The following is a 22,167-nucleotide window of genomic DNA, read 5'->3' as shown; positions in this document are numbered from 1 at the left end:
GTATCTACTGGAGGTATAAAACAAGACAAACAATAAAATTAAGAAAAAAATCCCCTGGCCTTAATTGTAATTTTTTCTCTGTATGATTTTTAGATGGATTCAACACAAAACTATAGAAATTTTTCCGAGTCATTTCAGTAAAAGCTATTAAATACTGATACTAATACTTAAGAATGAATTAAAAGAAACATAAAGATACAAATCGAGCTCATACATGACATTACAGTGCTCTTGTATTAGCAGTTAAGTGTTATAGGCATAGAAACTGCTCACAAATTTAAATCACCCTGTGATATAAAAATAAAGTGCATGAGCTTTTACCACAAGTACTTTTACACAAGCATATACAGCAATATAAAGCTATGATTATGGCAAAGCATACAAAATTTAAGCACAGGTTATAAAATTTAAGCACAGGTTATAAAAAGCAAAAAAGGCAAGTGCGCAAGCATATTACTACTCTGTCAAATGATACCATTATATCAAGCAAAAGTGGTATTTACAGCATATTAAAGAAATGTTTTATTGGTTAATAAGGTACAACATGTGTGTACTTTTCCCTGACCGTGGAAACCCTGTATAAGAATGTCAAATCAATATAAGAATTCCAAATCAACTTGAAGGGACTGTACACCAGTCCTGGTACCCAATTTTTTTTTACTGTAACAAATCTCAGGACAACTTTAAAAAAAAAAATGTTTTACTCTTTGATATCATAATTGTAAAAAAAAAAAATGTAAAAAAAAAATCATGTCGGAGTCCGGATTCGAACCGTTGTCGCCAAAATTGCAGTCTAGTGTTGTATCCACTGTGCTATGAAGGCTAACCCTAGACAGATGGAATATTTATGCTATATACCTTACTTGGTAATATCACCTGATAACATCGACTAGCTAATCACGCATAAGGAATGAATTCTACTAGACAGACATTCCTAGTAAAAAAAAATAATGGAAAATACGAAAAAAAAACTGCAAATAAATCAATTAATTGTAAACTATGTGGTACTTCAGTCAGTAAGTTTCAATGCATTGTACACATGATACCAAGTTTATGTCAGTTTTCGACAATTTTCTTCTCTTTTTTTTCGCTATTTCATCATACGAGGTACAGTACCTAAATATAAAAAATTCACATCAACTTGAGAATGTCAAATCAACATTAGAATGTCACATAAACATCACTGTAAAATTGTCTCGTCAATTAACACAAGATCCCGAATTTTCGATTCCATAGTGTTTCCCGTGAAAGCATCCATCATTTTTTCTGAAAGAAAAAGAAAAGAAAAAAACTTATTAATATTCAAAATGTTTATCTGAACATTTTGATTAAGGAATTGGATCCATAAAAAGGTGAACAATTCATGCAGAGTATCCAAATAAATATATTGCCATTATCATTATGCAAGACCATAACCAATCTCCATAACATCACTGTCCCTTTTTATACTTGAAACACTTTTTCCCATCACTATTAACCAATATCTTTGTATGACCATGATCAAGTTTCTTAAACGATTCACACCTACATGATCCAGTTGAGACATTAGACCATTGTGTCATCAGTGAGGTGTCATCCATGCGTCTCCTATGGACAACTCCAAAATCGCACTATGTCAAAGCCGTTCAGCGTTTTGTTCATGTGGCTAAAATTATAACACATCAACAATTCAATAAGGCTATCAATCATGTTTATTACTATGTTGCTGCTAACTTGATGGCAAAAAATACCAGTTTCATCATCCTTCAGAATAACAGCAACAACAGCTTCATCAACAAGAGCACCACCATCATCATTTATAATAATCATTTTTGTTGTAAGAAATGATATTCTAGCTAGATTGATATTTCAATTAATGATATTTCAGTAAATTAATATCGTTATTTTAATTCTAAAATTCAAAGCAATGTTTTGTTAAATTCTTACCATGGCCACGGCCACTGATGGAGCATTGTTGCACGGGGTATCACTTCCAGTTGCATGGTGGGGCACTTCACTTCCAGCTGCATGGTGGGGCACTTCACTTCCAGTTGCATGGTTCTGTGGACACTGAAACATTGAACCAAAGCATTTCTTTATTTCAATATAAAAGTTATACTAAACCAAGTATCATAATTAAACAAACAAATGTTAAACAAAGAGGCCAAATGAAAGGTAATCATCATCATCGTTGTCATCTTCATCATCATCATCATCATCATCATCATCATCATCATCATCATCATCATCATCAGGAGCTGCCCTGAACAGTGCACTGAACTTGATGTTGTTGTCTTAAAAATGAGTGCATTAATGTTCTTGTATGTATTTTTTCAACAGAAAATAATCAAGGGCCATAATTTGTATATAGGATTAGAAGGAGTGCTGAAACATAATTGTGTGATGGTTTTGAACAACTTGACGAGAAGTATAGACATCCTTTTTCTTTGATTAGTCGAGATTAAAAAAAATCCATAATCAGGCAAGAAAAAAGTCTCAATTCATGAATAACAAACCCTTGACTGTTAACATTTTACGTTACTGTTACCATTGACCATGTATTTAACAATCATACGTTTAGTAGACAATGCTTACATTATTAGTTCAGCCACAAAGCCAGTGCGTCAAAATATTGTACGGGACATCACTTCTGACCAGCTGGTGGGACACGCTGAAATAACGAACGGACGCAGTCACCCATTTCAATAAAGGGTCAATTTATCATCAAAACAAGTACGGTACGAACAAATGTTAAAGATTTTCATAAAAATGATTATAAGCATATATCGTTCAGAATAAATTCAAAATATATTCAAAATATGTTGATATTAAAAATAAATTCAAATCGCTTAAATTATGTCTTATATTGTTTTTCACTTCTCAATTCATGAGCCTTTCCTACTGTTAAGTTTATAATTAATCACATTCAAACTAATGCAATCCAAGCCCTCCAATGTCCAATATAACATATACATACATTTATATTTATATACACGAAAAAAACAAAACATTTTCTGCTACATGGGTTTGGTTAAGGAAATCTTGGGAAAGAATGCTGGTGCCTTTTAGCATTTTCACTGTAAGATTTCAAAAACCAACAGCAAATGCCTTCACAGTTCGTGTATTTCTCTAAAAACAAATTTGAATTAATAATAAAAAGAATAATATTTTTTTTGTCCAAATTTAAAAATGACCAATTGAAAATTTTATCCATATGTTTTAATTAATAAATGATAGGCTCATGAAATATCAAGTGACCTACTTAGAAAAAAACCCATTTCTTCTAGACTAGACGTTTTAAAAAACAACAACAAAAAAACAACGTTGATCTAAATAGTGCAAACCATTTAACATTCACCATCATTAAAATGCATAATTGATTTTTTTTACATTCAACAAGTTTTTAAACACAAAAATGACCAAAATAATACATATCTTTGATGATAATGTTGTCCACAGCATCTGGTCCGATAAAGACAGCTATTTCAGCCCCAGAACAACCATCATCATCACCAGCACCACCACCATCAGATAATCCACCAGCACCATCATGAACACCACCATCATCAGCACATCCACCAGCACCTACCTCCACCACCACCATCATGACCACCACAACCACCATCACCATCAGCACATCCACCAGCACCAGCACCATCATGACCATCACCAGCAAACTACCACCATCACCAGCACCACCTCCACCAGCATCAGCACCACTTCCATCAGCATCAGCATCACATCCACCAGCACGATCATGACCACCACCAGCACCACTACCATGAGCACCAGCACCACGAGGACCACCACCAACACCATCATGACAACCACCATCATAACCATCATAATCACCAGTACCACCACTATCATCACAGCCAAAACCAGCACCAGCACCACCAGCATCACCACCATCTTCATGACCACATCCACCATCAACCATCATCATCATCAACACCACCGCCACCCCCACCACCACCACCATACTCATCATCATCACCAGCACCAGCATCATTACCACCAGCATCATCATCATCTCTTCCTGTTGGATGGTTGAACACTACCTATCAAATAGGCACTGAAACATGGAATAAATGCGGTTAATTATTGCAATAAAACTCTTATACATAATTGAAACAAATATCATAATTAAAGAAGCAAATATCAAACATATTAATAAATGTGCTTATATTTAACTAATATCATTCAAAATTAATTAAGTTCATTACACAAATATATTTACATTACTAAAATTATTTGTAAATTGTTTTTCACTTCTCAATTCATGAGCCTTTCCTACCAGTCTATTTCAAGCCACGTGCAAAATTTTACATATAAAGCCACTCCAATGTGCAATATTTTATATAAAAGTATGACATATTAATATACACGAATATGAAATAAACCTTTTCTGCTACATGGGTTTGGTTAAGGAAATCTTGGGAAAGAATGCTGGTGCCTTTTAGCATTTTCACTGTAAGATTTCAAAAACCAACAGAAAATGCCTTTTCACTTTTCGTGTATTTCTTTAAAAACAAATTGGAATTAATGATATAAAGAAAAAAAAAATTATCCAAACTTTAATAATGAACAATTGAAAATATTATCTATAAATTTAAATTAATAAAGGATAGGCTCATGAAATATAAAGTGACCTACTTAGCAAAAAACATTTCTTCTAAGCTAGACGTTTTTAAAAAAAAAAAAAAAAAAGTGTTTATCCTAATGGTGCAAACCATTTAACATTTTCCTTCATTTAAAATGCATAATTGATTTTTTACATTCAACAACTTATAAAAACAAAAATGACCAAAATAATACTTGTCTTTGTTCATAATGTTATCCACAGCATCCGGTCCAAACAAGACAGCCATTTTAGCCCCAGCACAACCATCATCATCACCAGCACCACCACCATCAGACAATCCACCAGCACCAGTACCAGCATCATGAACACCATCACCATCAGCACATCCACCAGCAACAGCACCAGCACCATCATGGCCACCACCAGCAAACTACCACCATCACCAGCACCACCACCATCAGCATCAGCACCACATCCACCAGCACCATCATGACCACCACCATCACCACTACCACGACCACCAGCAACTCAAGGAACACCACCAACACCATCATGACAACCACCATCATAACCATCATAATCACCATCAGCACCAGCATCATCATCACAACAACCAGCACCAGCATCACCACCATCTTCATGACTACATCCACCATCAACCATCATCACCGCCACCACGACCTCCACCACCATACTCATCATCATCACCAGCACCACCATCATTACCACCAGCATCATCATCATCTCTTCCTGTTGGATGGTTGAACACTACCTATCAAATAGTCACTGAAACATGGAATAAATGCGGTTACTTATTGCAATAAAACTCTTATACCTACCTACCTACCTACCTTGTGTCTTCTAGGGAAATGTTTAGCCCTTTAGGCTAGTTGATCCCTTTAGATTACTTCTATGCAAATCTCCACTCCGATCTGATTTGTTTATCAATGAAAATATTGAAATTCACTCCGGTCTGATTGTTTGCTGATGAAATTAATACACATCACTTAGATCAAAACGTTTGTGTACCCATAACTTATCCAGTTGTGATTTAAAACTGTTCACGGTGCTGCATGTAACAATATTATTGGAAGGCCGTTCCAAATGGATATAGTACGATGTCCAAAAGAATTTAATCGAATAGACTTGTGAGCTTTAGGCATTGCAAGCTTCAAACAGTGACCTCTTGTTCCACTATTGTCCGCAAAATTGAAAAATACACTTCCATTGATGTCATTAACTTCGTGAATAATTTTGAAAACTTGTATCATATCAAATCTTTTTCTACGGTAGTCCAATGTTGGGAGATTCAGTTCATTCAATCGTTCTTGATAGGAAAGTCCACGAAATTCAGGTATTAGTCTTGTGGCTCTACGTTGCGCATTCTCCAGAACTTGCTTACATTTCTTCGTGTATGGGAAGTATATTAAATTTCCATAGTCCAATTGGGAACGAACAAGAGACTTGTACAATGTTAAGAACAAGGATTTGTCCATGAAGGTGAATTTCCTTCTAATAAGCCCAATGATTTTGTTTACTTTGTTGACTGTATTATTATACATAATTGAAACAAATATCATAATTAAAGAAGAAAATATCAAACTAATTAATAAATGTGCTTATATTTAACTTATGTCATTCAAAATTAAGTTCATTACACGAATATAATATATTTACGTTACTCAAATAATTTGTAAATTGTTTTTCACTTCTCAATTCATGAGCCTTTCCTACCAGTCTATTTCAAGCCACGCGCAAAATTATACATATAAAGCCACTACAATGTGCAATATTTTATATAAAAGGTATTACATATTAATATACACGAATGTGAAATAAACCTTTTCTGATAAATGGGTTTGGTTAAGGAAATCTTGGGAAAGAATGCTGGTGCCTTTAAGCATTTTCACTGTAAGATTTCAAAAACCAGCAGAAAATGCCTTTTCACTTTTCGTGTATTTCTTTAAAAACAAATTTGAATTAATAATATAAAGAATTATTTTTTTATCCATACTTAAAAAAATGACCAACCGAAAATTTTGTCCATGAATTTTAATTAATAAATGACAGGCTCATGAAATATAAAGTGACCTACTTAGTGAAAGCATTCCTTTAAGGCTAGTTGTTTTTAAAAAACAACAACAAAAAAACGTCAATCAAAAATTGCAAACCATTTAACTTGCTTCATAATTAAAAATGCATAATAAATTTGATCTTTTTTACAATCAACAATTTTTTAAACACTAAAATGACCAAACTTATACTTATCTTTGTTGACGAGGTTGTCCACAGCATCGGGTGCAAACAAGACTGCCAATGTAGCTCCATCACAACCATCATCACCATCATGTCAACCACCACCAACGCCATCATGCCCATGTTGCCCCATACAACCAATCTAAATAAAACAGCTTACATTTGTAGGTTATAAGGACAAGATATTTAAAGAGCTTCAATGGTAAGCTTAGGGACTTATTGAACAAGAGCTGTCTTAAGATGGCGCGCTCGACTACGCCCAGTCTTTGTCGTAACTGGGTTGCCTGAAGCCAAGGAAAAGTAAACACTGTTTTGGGCAAGTCAAAATTCCGAGGAAGTTGCCGAACGGGGAAGTGCATTTTTCCGATATTTAGATCCCTCTGTTTTCGCAATTTCTTCAGCAACAATTCACAAATCCTGATTGAATGATATTATCATATTATAATATTGTACGTTTACACGTGGATTGGTTATTTTGGGCAAGTAAAACTGTTTTGGGGCAAGTGTTTTTTTTCAATTACTTGCCTAAAAGGACAAGTGCTGAAAATAAATTAAGGCAAAGACTGTACGCCTCTTTGAAGTAAATACAATAATGATGAATATGCATGTCAAAAGCAATAAAATGTCAAATTTAAAAGTGAACAGAGACCATAACTCTGGGGGGCCCCAAACATAATCTCATGAAAGGTCTATACAAACTATATGTACCAAGTTTGCTGGCAATATGTCGACCTTTACTTAAGTTATTCAATTCCGACCATTTTTGACTTGATGTTAAACCTAGATAAAATTATTTGATACATAAGGTGACTTTGACGCTGCCCTCCCACCGGGCGCCCAAACAATGACACAAGTCATTTTTTTAACTTGTTTTCCCCTTGTGAAAATCAGGTTTAGAAATTGTGCTCAAGTTCCATGACATATGGTCATAAATGTGGCCTCTCGAGTGTTAACATGCTTTTCCTATTATTTGACCTGGAGACCTAGTGTTTGGCCGCACATGACCCAGATTCGAACTTGGCCTTGAGCTAATCAATATAAACATTCTGACTAAGTTTCATGAACATACAGTCATAAATGTGACCTCTGGAGTGCTAACAAGCTTTTCCTATGATTTGACCTAATGACCTAGTTTTTTACCACACATGACCCGGATTCAAACTTGACTTAGAGATTATTAATATAAACACTCTGACCAACTTTCATGAAAAAACAGTCTTTAATGAGACCTCTAGAGTGTAATCAAGCTTTTCCTTTAAATTTACCTGGTGACCTAGTTTTTAACCCAAGATGACCCAATTTCGAACTCGTCCAAGATTTTATCGAGGGTAACATTCTGACCAAGTTTCATAAAGATGGTGCCCAAATTGTGACCTCTAGAGTGTTAACAGTCAAATTGTTGACAACGGATGATGACGGACGACGGAAACAAGGTGAGCTAAAAAAAAGAAAATCAAGGGCCATAATTGGTATTTAGGGTTTAAATGGAGTTTTGTAACCTTATTGCAAGATGGTCGTCATTAATTGTGCGAAGTATTAAGTAAATTAATTGAAGGGTTTAGATTTTTTTTGCATTAAAATCCAAATTTACCCTTAAACTTGAACATAAGTTCCTAAGTCAATCAAGGGCTTGTATTTAGGATAATATGTAGTTATGCAACCTCATTGTGTGATGGTCCTGAACAACTGTGTGAAGTCTTAAGTCAATTGAATGAAGGGTATAGAGGTGATTAATATATCCCAACCTGCCCTAAAACTTTAACCTAAGTTCAAAAGTCAATCTGGGTCCATACTTTGTATAAAGGATAATATGGAGTTTTACCAACGGTGTGAAGTATTATGTCAATTGAATGAAGGGTATTGGACTTATAAGAGAAAATCCCAACTTGCCGTAAAAACTTTAACCTGCCCTAAAACTTTAACCCAAGTTCCTTAGTCAATCAAGGGCCATAAATCATTGTGTGATGGTCATGAACAACTGTTAGGTATCAAGTCAATTGAATGAAAGGTATAGAAGTTATTAATAAATATCCCAACCTGCCCTTAAACTTTAACCTAAGTTCCATAGTCAATCAGGGGCTATTATTTGTATAAAGGATAACATGGATTTATCTAACCTCTTATGAGATGGCCCTAAACAACTGTGGGAAGTATTAAGGGAATTGAATAAAGGGTATTGGACTTATACTGTGGGAAGTATTAAGGGAAAAAAATGAATGAAGGGTAATTGACTTATACAAGTGAAAATCCCAACTTGCCCTAAAAATTTAACCAGATGCAGACACTTGGGCGAGAAGTATAGCCTTCATTATTCTTCGAATAGTCAAGCTAAAAATGAGTGCCAGGGATTATCATCATCATCATCGCATGATCACAACGACAAACACCATGACCACCACCACAAGCACCGCCATCACTAACAACCATCAGCATCATCATCATCATCACCATCACAATCATCATCTAAATGCAATACCATAATCACAATCCATTACATACTCATTGTATTGACTTTGTTTACCTGGTCAAGTTCAGCTATGAAGCCATTGCGTCTTAATTGCCTGGACACCCATAGCCAACTCCACTTAGACATTGAACTGATGCAGCTGCCTATTTCAATAAAGAGATTATATAGTATAATATTATTAAAACAAGTATTAAAATTAAACAAATATTAAACATGAGAATATCTCAAATAAATATTAAATTATGGCAAAGTTTCATCATCATCATCATCATTGAAATCAGCATCAATATCAACATCATCTTCATCATCTTCCTCCATCATCATCATCATCATCATCATCATCATCATCATCATCATCATCATCATCATCTCCCTCCATCATTACCTTTATCAACATCACCATTGCAATCATCATCATCATCATCATTGCAATCATCATCATCATCATCATCATCATCATCATCATCATCATCATCATCATATGCAAGACAATCCTCAACAACCATTACATACTTAACCCTTGTACCCTCATCAATTCTAGCATCATCTATATATTTACCGAAAGATGCTTAGTTTCATACAGTGGTACAGTGGACACTGAAACATTGAAATGATGCAGTCACTTACAAGTTTCAAAATTAAACAAATACTAAAAATGAAAAGTGTTAAATGAATATTAAGTTATGGTCAAGTGTCATCATCATCAACATTGAAATCACCATCAATCGCCATCATCATCATCATCATCCATTACATATTTAATCCTTGTACAGTGACTATGCATTTTTCTCATCACTACTAGCATGATCTTTATTTACCTAAAGGTGCTTAGTTTCAAACACTTTGATCACCTGCTTCAATCCAGCTGTCAAGCTACTGTCATCAGTGAGTTTTCGCCCATAACCAACTCCATGCATGTTTCATCACTTCAGGTGGACAGTTGGACACTTCCAGTACAGTGGGCACTGAAACATTGAACTGATGCAGTCACTTACTTCAATTAAGAGTTTGTAAATAAAATTAAAACAAGTTGCACAGTGTTAATTAACTAATATTATTCAAAAGGAATAAAAATTAAACGGCTATATAACTGTAACAAGAACCACCATTGCACACTTAAATTTATAAAGACATAAATTTTACGACACCTTTCACAGAACCTCAAGTCGCGGAAATATGTGACACAAATTCATAAATTCAACTAAACTTGAACTAAACAATCAAAATATTTGCAAATACTAAAACCAAGAAAAGCAAAATAAAACAGACCATCCAGAATTGGAAAACTTTTAAATCCTACAACACTACAAAACTTGGGGTCAGAAATGCTTTTTCAAGAATGGCAGAAAAAAAACTTCTCATGGGAAACATTCGGAAATCCTCAGCTATTTTACATCGTTGTTTCACATTCGGAGCTCCTCGGCCATTTTTTTCAAAAACAACCTCGGATGTATATGGACGGTTTACATACTTAAAAAGTGGTACGTTTAAGTCCGCTGCAAATAGATCGCGTAGTAATCTTATTTAGTAGTTAAAATTTATGACTTAACTCTTGGGAATCGTAATTATGTTTGCAATAATACACTTCACTGGCAATCAATTTAAACTGAGAGCAATAAATACAACTCTTAAACACTACATTTAATTAATGCTTTTATTAAAAAAAATACGGACTACTTCAACAGATGTACCGGCATACATCCGAGGTTGTTTTTGAAAAAATGGCCGACGAGTTCCGAATGCGTTGTTTCAGTGGAAAATGGCCGAGATGTTCCGAATGATGTGAAATGGGAGGCGGTCAACTATTTTTAATATCATACCGTGTCAAAACTTGCCCCCTTAAAGATTTTTGTATCAAGCTTTGGTACATCTGTTTTAGCTGAACTAGTTTTACTGCAATATATGAGCGCATATTCAACTACTTCACGTTTAAAAGTTAGCAACGAAGTAGTTAATCACATTTAATAACTTTAAAAAAGTTCTGAACAATCGACCCATTGTTGAATCATTTCTTTCATATAAAAAGCTAACCTTAATTATCCACCATTGCGCCACCAATGAAGTGTCTCTTATTGCGTCTTTTTAGCCAACTCCATCTTCCGGTTGGATGGAGCGACGTTTCCGGTACCGTTGGCGCTGAAACATTGAACCAATATGTATGTTCAAAAATGCCGATTTAGAGTTTCTGGCATAACAATTAACTAACATCATTAATAAAAGACATTTTTAAGATAATTTAAAGTGGTAACACATAAGTAAAATATATGAGCTGCATCGCGCCATTTTGGGCCTTCGGTCATCTCGTTGACTGTAATGATCAGATTGGATATTTGAATTAAATGACATTTCAGAAAGCAATTCTTAAAATCTCATGATGATATCACTTATATTTCGAGAGATACGTGTTTACAAGTAAGACCATGTATTCCACATTTAGAAAACTACTTTTGACGTCACGCACATGACAGACTTACGAAAGTACTTAATTGAAATCACGTGCAACATTGACGCATCTATATTACAATAAGTATATGATCTTCGTTGTTTTCTTAATACAGAATCTTTCTGAAACATAAATAAAGAAACATTTGATCAGCCATTTTTGTACCGATTATCCATAGGGCTGTTTAAGACACAGACTATTAATTCAGTCAAAATAAGTCGGGACAAAATCCGTGTTTGCTATGGAAAATTAATGTGATAACTCGTCATTGATGCGCCAATGTCAATCCTTTAAAGGAACGAAGTTTAGAAGAAATTAATATACACTATTTATTGATGATTATTTTATTTGTAATGATTTTGTTCGAAGGCCTACACTGTGTAATCATGCGATGCGGCTCATCTATTCATTTAACTTTGTATTCTTTCTTGTGTTTTCCACTGCGTTTTCTACCGTTATTAAACTGTTAACCAAATTACAAATATAACCATTAATCTCATTGAAAGGAATGTCTGCAACAATTTGCAGTATGATATTTCATACTATACACAAACATGGAACAAATATATACTCATTCGGGTTCGATTGAAAATATATTTGGAAAGAAGCAGACACCTATATAAGAATGGTTATTGTAAAAAGAACAAGCAGAAATGCCTGGTCGTGTATTTCTTAAAATCAAACTGATTTGAATCTGAATAGTACGTAAAACCATCAAATAGGACCATGATATTATGATGCGAATGAATAAAAAAAAATAAGGAAAAATAGGGAAGAAAGTAGTCAGGGACGCTTATCCAGTCGATATGCACTCGTTGACCCCTCTATATATTCTATATAAATCTTAATCCTGGACCGAGTAGAAAATGAGTCGTCTTTTGAAAATCGATAATGATGACGTCATCGGTTTATCTCTAGCAGACGACGCAATCGATAGCCTAATAGTAAAGACGTAACGTGTGGTACTGTTATAGTAAACCTAGCAGACGATAATGGTGTGAGTCATCCGGGCAGGTCTGGACAAGTTCTACCGATTTGGAAAACCAGCTTTATCTTCATACATGTATAAGATATGCGAAATAAAGATTTATAATTCAGTTATGACACTCATCAATATACCATCAACAAAGTCGATCTTATCAGTTTAAATCCAGCTGTGTTGAAAAGTTTAACTTTAAAGATATCTGTCCTATTCAGCTATACAAAGAACCACTTATTCAATTACTCGACGATAGAGGTTTAAACGAGCGAATATAAACTAGTGGTAAAACACCTGTCATAATGGAATGTATTGGTTACTGTCTAGCGCTGACGAGTATTTGAGATAAAAGCTTTAGTTTAACTCGCTGGTACGTCGATGTCGCGATAGTCGAGCGGTTAGCGCGTTTGCCTTCTGCACCAAAGGTCCCGAGATCGAATCCCGGTGAAAATGTTGCAAAATTTGAAATTCTTCATTTCAGTCTTTCTTCAAAGAAAAGTCATTCGCGAAAGTATAGCACTGAAAAGTTACCAAAATTTAATACCAGTCGTTCGCGTAAGTATATGGATTTGAATCTAACAAAATACGGGCCGAACACGAAAGTATACGTAATATCAATTACAAAAAATATGAGAGAAGCATAAAAATACGTCTAATCAGATCAGTGTCTAAATTGCTAATAAATCGCAAAATTTGCCCTAAAATAGACTGTTCCAAAAATAGGGGTGTTTCGTGATTGTAATGCTTATACTTCATATGGGTGGTGTAAGAAAATATAACCCGTAATACCCTCGTGGAAAATGGGGGTAATCCGACAGTATAAAAGGGTTGCATTTGACGCATTTGTCATATCCCAGAACAAGTCTTCGAAGTGAGAGCACGTTGGTTAGAACAGGGAATTCATAGGTAAGTGAACCAATTGATGAAATATGAAAGAAATGTCTAAGTATGGGGTACAGTAAGGGACATCTAGAAGTACGGAGGTGTCGTTAGACCGACTTAATGCTATAGTGAGGTGATGCACGATGTAGCATTAGGACCCGCTTCTAGTCATCACGAGACCTTATAAGCTCGGACAATTAGGAATCTCTCCGTCTAGTGACAGGACCTGGCCCAAAATGTCCGCTAAGATCACTAGATAGGGTATATAAACCAGCTCTATATACCACACGGGTGCCTAATTAAGACGAGCTTCTAACGTCATCCTTGTGTATAAGATATATGAATACACATCGTATAAATAAAATAAAAACAACAACACTATTATTTTCTACACTAGATTTATTCACACATGAAATATACATTGATATACACGTGAAATATATACAAAGTTTTTTTCCTATGATTTATTTACAAACGTACGATATAAGAACATCAAAGAAACTATGTGTAAAGTGAGATTCACTCAATGTCACTCGCTCTGACCCAGCTATTGAATTTTTTGGGGTAATATTTCCATTTCACAAAATATTGTTTATTTTGTCCTTTCCCTTTTGTCTTCAAAATTGTATCAATTTTAAAACTCTGGTCTGGGTTAAAGTTCACTTTTTGAAGTTCACTTTCATAAAATGTTCCTTTGATTTCCTCGTCCTGCAAGTCCACTAGTCTGTAGATGGGGATTCTTCCTCTATGGTAACGTTTATGTATTTTAAACACTTCACCGGAATACGTCTGGTCGTACGCTCGAGTAAACACAGTTCTCAGATGACTGATGCGTACGAAAGCGCCAACTTTAAACATGAATGGTCTGAGTTTTGTATGTATTGGTTTGCTTTTTGGATTTCGCGCAAAATAGGTGGATAGTCGCACTTCCTCCTGGTTGGTGTCATTCACATCAGCGGGTGTCATACCGATGGTTCTGTGATAGGTATTGTTATAGTTTTCCGCGATGTCTTGCAACACTGGTAGGAATGAGCTCGTCTCCTTGTACGAAAAATAGCGCATCAGCCTGGTCTTGATCGTTAAAATAGCCCTCTCTGACGTGGAAGCTTTGGTTTCGTTTTGAGTTGGAAAGTAATGAATGTCTTCTTTCTTCATCAACTCTTGCACTTTCCTGGCTCTAAATTCCTGACCTAGAATAAAACAGTCGGTGTGTTAGTACTAGTCAATATACATCACTGATTCTTTATAAGAAGAATTTCACATCATGATTTTTTTTTTCGTCATTGAATTATAACTGCACTTCATATTAATTGTATATGTACTGAATACTGATACAGTTGATATAGTGTACAAATGCTTTCTTTGTCATTCTTGACATTAGATAACTTAACCATATATTTACCTTTATCGGTGATCAGCTTATTCGGAGATCGCCCTGATGTTGTAAATATTGTTCTGAATGCCTTAGCCACCTCATCACCGGTTTTGTGCTTGAGTGGTTCTAACCACACGTACTTTGAGAAGGTATCGATCAACAGCAGAATATACTTGAATCCCTCATTCGAATCAGCGAATTTATCCATATCGATCAAGTCCGCCATCCATAAGTCGTCTTTCCCGGCGCTAATGACATGGTTTCTCTGGAATCGCCTTCTCACGGGTTTATGTAGACTGTACGATTCTTGATCGTGCAGAAATTTCCGTATCCTGTGCATACCGATACGAAATTTGCCTTCCTTCTGTACCACTTTGTACAGTTTTTGTGGTCCGGCAAATCCGCCGGGGTGCTTTGCATCGTAATAAATCGTTTTCAAATAATCTTCAACTTGCGCCATGTTAACTGTTCTATGTCCACACTACGAATGAGTGTTCAAATATAAACAGTGCCAATTTATGCAATTTCCGAGTCACTTTCGTCGTCGCTATCGGTATCCTCGCTTTCATCGCTGTCCTCCAACTCAAATAAGTCTCCAAAAGCGTTTTTATTTTTCTTCAAGACCCTTTTTATGGCCGATGTTAAACTGACCCCCTTCCTGCGCATATCGTTTATGTCTTGCACAATTCTACGATGAGTGACGTTGGTCGATAATGGAAACCAATATATTTCCAATAGCGATTGGTATCTTTGAAGAAAATTCTTTTCTCTGTAGGGCTGCACACGTTCGTTCGCCAATTCGTTAGCGTCATCTTCATTTTCTCCATCGCCAATGAGTCGATCGTATAACTTGTTGAACTTTGGTTTGCTAAAGCCCTTTGCCAGATACCATATATGTTGATAACCGGTGTTATCTTCGACACTATCATCAGTAATTTCCTCATCCATTATTTTCTCATCCAGTTTTGCCCTTTTAGCCTGGGGTTCCCTATTTTCTGGGCACCAGCCACTTTTTACGTGTCTCTGCACGTCATGACCGGACTCGAATAATTGTCCACAATCGTCACAAGCCTGACCTTTATCCATATTTTCTTCCACGATGTTCACTGTGTGACTGCCAACTGAAGAATGATGATTTGTTGGAATTTGCTCCGTATTTATAGATTTTGGAACAGTCACGTGATGCTTGCGTTCTAAGGCACGCCTTACTTCTGCATACTGTTCTGGTTCAATACACCTAAGCCGCTGATTATTCGGCGTAAATGGCTTCAAATCCACCAACAGATATCCGAAAGGGCGTTTTGTCGCTTTTGCGAACATGTTCAGCAGTGTCTCACTTTGTCCCGGGTACATCTGTCTTGCCAATGTCATGACGGATTGTTTGTCGACGGGGTTGTTGAATAGTATCAGATAGTGACAGTTTCTTCTCTGTGTAGGATCCTTGTTACCGAATAAGTTCTGGTTAATAGAAATCACGGATAGAGACCTATGGTGCGATCCCTCCGTAAACAAGTCCGTGATGCGTTTATCCTTGCCGGATTCTGAGTAGAGGTCATCTAATATAAGCAAGTTGTTTATAGTGGGGTCGAAGAACTCATCGTCTTCCAGGTCGTTGGGAATACCCCTGACAAATTCCACTCGAGGCAGTACAGATGCATGCACTTCGTCGTATAATGGTTGCCACCGTTTATACAACCACACAATCCTGTCAATACTTGGTCGTATTTTGGAGGTGTTATTCTGTAACATGTCCTTTACAATCGTCGTTTTTCCGCACGATGTTGGCCCAGATATCATCATGGTGAAAGGGTGTTGAAATGTAACTTTCTTGAGTTCTCCTTTTGGTGGCTGCGGAGGAGGCGCTCCCTGTGCATCTCTATGTCCTTCAGGAGGAGGAGGAGGAGGAGGAGGAGGAGGCACTCCCTGTGCATCCCTATGTCCTTCAGGAGGAGGAGGAGGAGGAGGAGGAGGCACTCCCTGTGCATCCCTATGTCCTTCAGGAGGAGGAGGAGGAGGCGCTCCCTGTGGAGGATACGCTTCACTGGTTACCCCATGCATATGCGTCCAGTGTCTCTTCATATTATCGCTCCTCGTAAATCCCATCAAGCATTCTTTGCATTTGAACATGTTGACTCTCTGACGGTGAACTGATAAATGACACGTTCGAGACTAATCCACGTATTTATACACGAACCAAGAAAAGTGTAAACCAATCAAATGGGCGGATTTTTGACCAATCAAATTGCGTTTTTCAACTCAAATCCACTAATCACCTTACGACTTGTCCAACCAATCAAAATGCGTTTTCATCAACCAATCAAAATGCAATTGCCCAGGGCGTATGACCGACACGCAGGTATAAAAGCTGACGTCGTCATTACATCTTTCTTTTTCAGTTAGAGAACAGTCTATAGCGGACCTAAACGTGCATCAGAAACTTACATTGGAGCTACTTAACTGGCAAAAAGGTATGTCTCGCCTGGTTTTTTGATGTCTCGCCTGACTTTTTGTTGTCTTGCCTGGCTGTTTTCATAGACTTTCGCCCGGTATCTCAGAGAACATGTTACTATTCATTGTGCAAGTTTCATTAGTTTTTCTATTTATTAGATTTTAGAATTGTAAGTATGGCCTTTGCAGCTATCAAATTATTTATAGGCATCTATCTTTCTATTTCAGAGCTGGCTAAAAAGATGCCACAGTACGTTTGTGAGCAATGTGGGACTAGCTTTCCCAAACTTAGCCAACTTCTCCAGCACAGAAGAACGCATAATCATTGGAAACACAAGTGTGAATCGTGCAAAAAGTCATTTTCCAGAAAACAGAATCTCGAGCGACATATGCTTAAACACAGAAACGAGAACAATCAGCATTGTCCCGAATGTCTGAAGGTGTTCGCGCGAGAAGATGCGTTGAACGAACACTTACATCAAGAACACGGTTGGCCTAGGGCTAAACGAGCTTTAGATAGCCAAGAGGGAGGTGGGGCAGCGAAAAGGCAGAGATTGGAAGAAGATCCATCGGCGTTTTACGACATTGAGAAAACTGGAGAAAGAAAGATAGAAAAGTTTAGGACAACAGCATCGTATTACAAAGTCAATATTAAAGACCTGGAAGTTGATGGGCTGCCTAATATTTTAAAAACGTTAAAAACAGTGTTTCAATCTATTCTCGATGACATTACACAGCTGATACCAGACACAGATTTAGTGAGGATATCTATTGACAATCCGGAGTTGGATTTTCCCATCACACTGGAGTTCATGCCACGTCACCAATTGACTGTAGATAGAGTGTTATCTGAGATTGAACGTGTACTCCAATCGTACCAACAATTTGTGGTTGATGAAACTTTCAACATCGATATTGTTCACGTCCAAAACCCATATGGAAAAGGGAACCTAAAAAAACCATATGTAGACTTAAACAAAATGTTACAAAACAAAGGGAGTGTGATCCAGATACAAAACAAAGATGAACTCTGCTGCGCTAGAGCTGTTGTGACTGCAATTGCCCGCCATGATAAGCACCCTCAATGGGATAGCATACGGCGAGGATATGGACTTCAAAGGACACTGGCTATTGAACTACACAGAAAAGCAAATGTGCCGTTAAAGAAATGTGGTATTGAAGAAGTTAAGAAGTTTCAAGCTGCTTTGCCAAATTACCAAATTTACGTCTTATCAAAGGATCATTTCAATGGCATTATCTATGACGGTGTAGAAGGCGGTGTTCCCATTTACTTGTACTATCATGACGAACATTTTGACGTCATTACCAAAATGACCGGGTTTCTCAACCGTAGCTATTTTTGCCAACAGTGCAAGAAGGGATACGATCATAAAGAAAAACATGTGTGTAACAACCCGTGCATCTATTGTCACAAACTGCATTTGGATGAAGAGGAAAATTGGAGATTTTGTGCTGAGTGTAATAGAAGCTTCAAGAGTGAGTTGTGCTATCAGATGCATTTGAAGACTAGTGGTGCAGGCAAAAGTACCTGTAATACATATTTCAAATGTAAGGACTGTAACCAAACAATAAATATGAATAGACACAAGAAGACACATGTCTGTCACGAGGTCTATTGTAAGACATGTAAAGATTTTGTCACAGAAGAACACTTATGCTACATGCAACCAGTAAATAACGACGACAACTCGCCAAAGAAAAAGACATCAAAGAATAAGGAACATTTCCAATACATATTTTGGGATTTTGAATGTACACAGGATGAAAAACTGCAGTGTGAACAGGGATATACTGAAGGAAAGAATGGAAAATGTGGACACTGCAACAAGGCCTGGTGTGGTACTTTCCAGCACAGACCCAATCTATGTGTAGCACAAAAAGTATGTGGTTCGTGTGTGGAATATCCAATCACTTCAGAATCTTTTTGCCGTGTCTGTGGTAAAAATGAACGAGTATTTCAAGGAATTGATACTACAGACAAGTTTTGCAAGTGGCTGTTCTCCGAGGAAAATACTGGCGCAACTGCCATTTGTCAGAATTTTAAAGGCTATGACAGCTATCCTATACTCCACTATCTTCACGAAAATGCGGTCCTTCCAGAGGTTATCACAACTGGATCAAAGTACATGTCGATTAATGTGCCTGTTTGCAATATGAGAATGATCGATTCACTGAATTTCATTCCTATGGCGTTAGCCGATATGCCTGGATCGTTTGGCGAAACGGAATTAGCCAAAGGTTATTTTCCACATCTCTTCAATCGGAAGGAAAATCAAAAGGTCGTATTACCGCACCTTCCCGGTCTACACTATTACACACCGTACAGTATGAAACCCGAGGCTAGGACAAAGTTCCTGAAATGGTATGAAGAAAACAAGAATACGCCATTTGATTTCCAGAGGGAAATATTGCGTTACTGTCAGTCAGATGTAGATATTCTTCGTAAGTGCTGCCTGAAATTTAGAGCTTTATTCATGGACTTGACCAAAGTAGGAGACAGTAAAGGCATAGATCCATTTGAGAAATGTATCACTATTGCCTCTGCATGCAATCTTGTATACAGGACCCTTTTTCTAGACCACGAGACTATTGCCATTATTCCTCCACATGGATACAGACCGGAAGAGAAACAATCTATCATGGCCTATCAATGGATGTCCTACCTAGCTCACAAAAAGCAGGTTAACATACAACATGGCCGCAATATGGGAGAAAAACAGATAGGGCCATATAAAGCAGATGGGTACTACGAACAAAACGGCGAAAAGGTAGTCCTGGAGTTCCACGGTTGTTTCTGGCATGGATGTCCAAGGTGTTTTTCTAAGACAACAGTCAACCCAGTGAACGACATGAGCATGGGCGAATTGTATGCTAAGACCAGAGAGAAACAACAATTCATAGAAGAAAATGGCTACACATACACTTCCATCTGGGAGTGTGATTTTAAGAGAGATATGGCGAAGAATGAAGACATGAAGAAGTACATACAGAGCCTTGAATTGGTTAGCCCTTTAGAACCTCGAGATGCCTTCTTTGGTGGTCGTACAGAAGGATTTCAATTGTATGAAGAATCATCACCCGCAAAACAAATCAAGTACTATGACGTCACCTCACTATATCCATTTGTTAACAAAACAGGAAAAATACCTGTTGGGCATCCACAAATTTTTACAGACAATTTCCAAGACATCGAAAAGTATGAAGGTCTCATTAAGTGCAAAGTTCTGCCTCCTCACGGATTAGATATACCAGTTCTACCAATGAAGTGTCGCGGTAAACTCATGTTTAGTTTATGCCGTACGTGCAGCGAAAACCTCCAACAGGGGCCGTGTCAGCATATGGAAAGCGAGAGGGCATTTATTGGTACTTGGGTGACTGATGAGCTAAAAGAGGCATTGTCGCAGGGCTATACACTACAAACCATTTATGAAATCTGGCATTTTGACGATGTATCACAGTATAATCCTGAAACGAAAACAGGAGGCTTGTTTACCAAGTATGTTAACACCTTCTTAAAAGTGAAGCAACAAGCGAGTGGCTGGCCAGATTGGTGCATCGATGAAAATACCAAACAGAAGTATATTGAACACTATCATGAGAAGGAGGGCATCCTTTTAGACTATAACAAGATTGAGAAAAATTCTGGATTGCGCTCGCTTGCCAAGCTGATGCTGAACTCATTCTGGGGTAAATTCGGTCAACGAACAAATTTGACTCAAACATCTTACATAGCAGACCCTACTGAGTTTTTTGACATGATGACCTCCGATCAACAGAAGGTGAAAAACGTGCAATTCGTCAACAACGAATCTATCAAATTGGAATGGGTACATAACGATGAATTCATTGAGGCCTCTGCGAGAACCAATGTGATTATAGCGGCCTATACAACAGCACAGGCACGACTCAAGCTCTACAGTTATTTGAAACCTTTGGGAAAACGCGTTCTGTACTGTGACACGGACTCCGTGGTGTTTACTACGGCACCAGGTCAATGGGAACCACCGCTCGGTGATTACCTCGGTGACCTCACCGACGAAGTTCCGAATAACAGCATTACATCCTTTGTTACGGGTGGTCCTAAAAATTATGCGTATAAACTTGCCTTTCCCAACAAACATGGAAAAATGTCAATTTGTAAAGTACGTGGCATTACACTGAATTATAAAAACTCTCTAGACATTAACTATCAAACTGTCAAAGCAATGGTAACTGGGAAGGGTGACGAATGTGTTACTGTTGTGGACGAAAATAAAATTGTAAGGAATCCCTCAACCGGACATGTCATAACAAAGCGCGAAACCAAGGACTACAGAATCGTTTTCGATAAACGCGTTATTGCTGACAATTATAACACATATCCATATGGCTATTAATGATGACATCCCTGGCTCTAATATGGTCCGTCTATCTATGTATATAATGTATTGTATAGTAATACATGGATACGTTTCATTGTGTAATGATATGAATAGAAGTAAGAGATTATGATTGTATTTGTTATTTCACTATATAAATGTATCTATATATGTGCAATTATAATGGTTTGTAAATAAAATGCATATAGTAGAACTCGGCTATTTGTTGTTGTTGCTGTTGTTGTATAATGGTACGAGTACTTGTTTATTACACTTTTATTTTTGACTATCCCAGTCCTAAAGGGTCAAACAGTAATGAAGGTTTAAATTATTGTCTACCAGTTGGAAATGACTGTTGTGAAATTCCAGAAACA

General features: G+C 36.9%; 2 protein-coding genes and 1 long non-coding RNA gene across 3 annotated transcripts; 1 reads left to right on the top strand and 2 right to left on the bottom strand.

The window, feature by feature from the left end:
- Positions 1-1,009: 1,009 nt before the first annotated feature.
- On the bottom strand, positions 1,010-2,025 carry LOC128240276 (uncharacterized). The gene is made up of 3 exons (XR_008262108.1): positions 1,927-2,025; positions 1,529-1,645; positions 1,010-1,266 (listed from the first exon to the last, which is right to left on the bottom strand). It is a non-coding gene; the product is annotated as an uncharacterized LOC128240276 (long non-coding RNA).
- Positions 2,026-2,623: 598 nt separating this feature from the next.
- Positions 2,624-3,919, bottom strand: LOC128240970 (uncharacterized). The gene is made up of 2 exons (XM_052957957.1): positions 3,629-3,919; positions 2,624-2,650 (listed from the first exon to the last, which is right to left on the bottom strand). Exons 1-2 carry the CDS (start codon positions 3,917-3,919, stop codon positions 2,624-2,626), a joined length of 318 nt encoding a protein of 105 aa, XP_052813917.1.
- A 16,365-nt stretch (positions 3,920-20,284) lies between these two features.
- Positions 20,285-21,811, top strand: LOC128240969 (uncharacterized). The gene has a single exon (XM_052957956.1). It carries the CDS (start codon positions 20,285-20,287, stop codon positions 21,809-21,811), a length of 1,527 nt encoding a protein of 508 aa, XP_052813916.1.
- The last annotated feature ends 356 nt before the right edge of the window (positions 21,812-22,167 follow it).

This window comes from Mya arenaria, chromosome 7 (genome assembly GCF_026914265.1).
Source record: "Mya arenaria isolate MELC-2E11 chromosome 7, ASM2691426v1".
Taxonomy (NCBI): Eukaryota; Metazoa; Mollusca; class Bivalvia; order Myida; family Myidae; genus Mya; species Mya arenaria.
The sequence above is the reverse complement of the archived record's forward strand: the minus strand, read 5'-3'. Positions and strand labels throughout refer to the sequence as shown.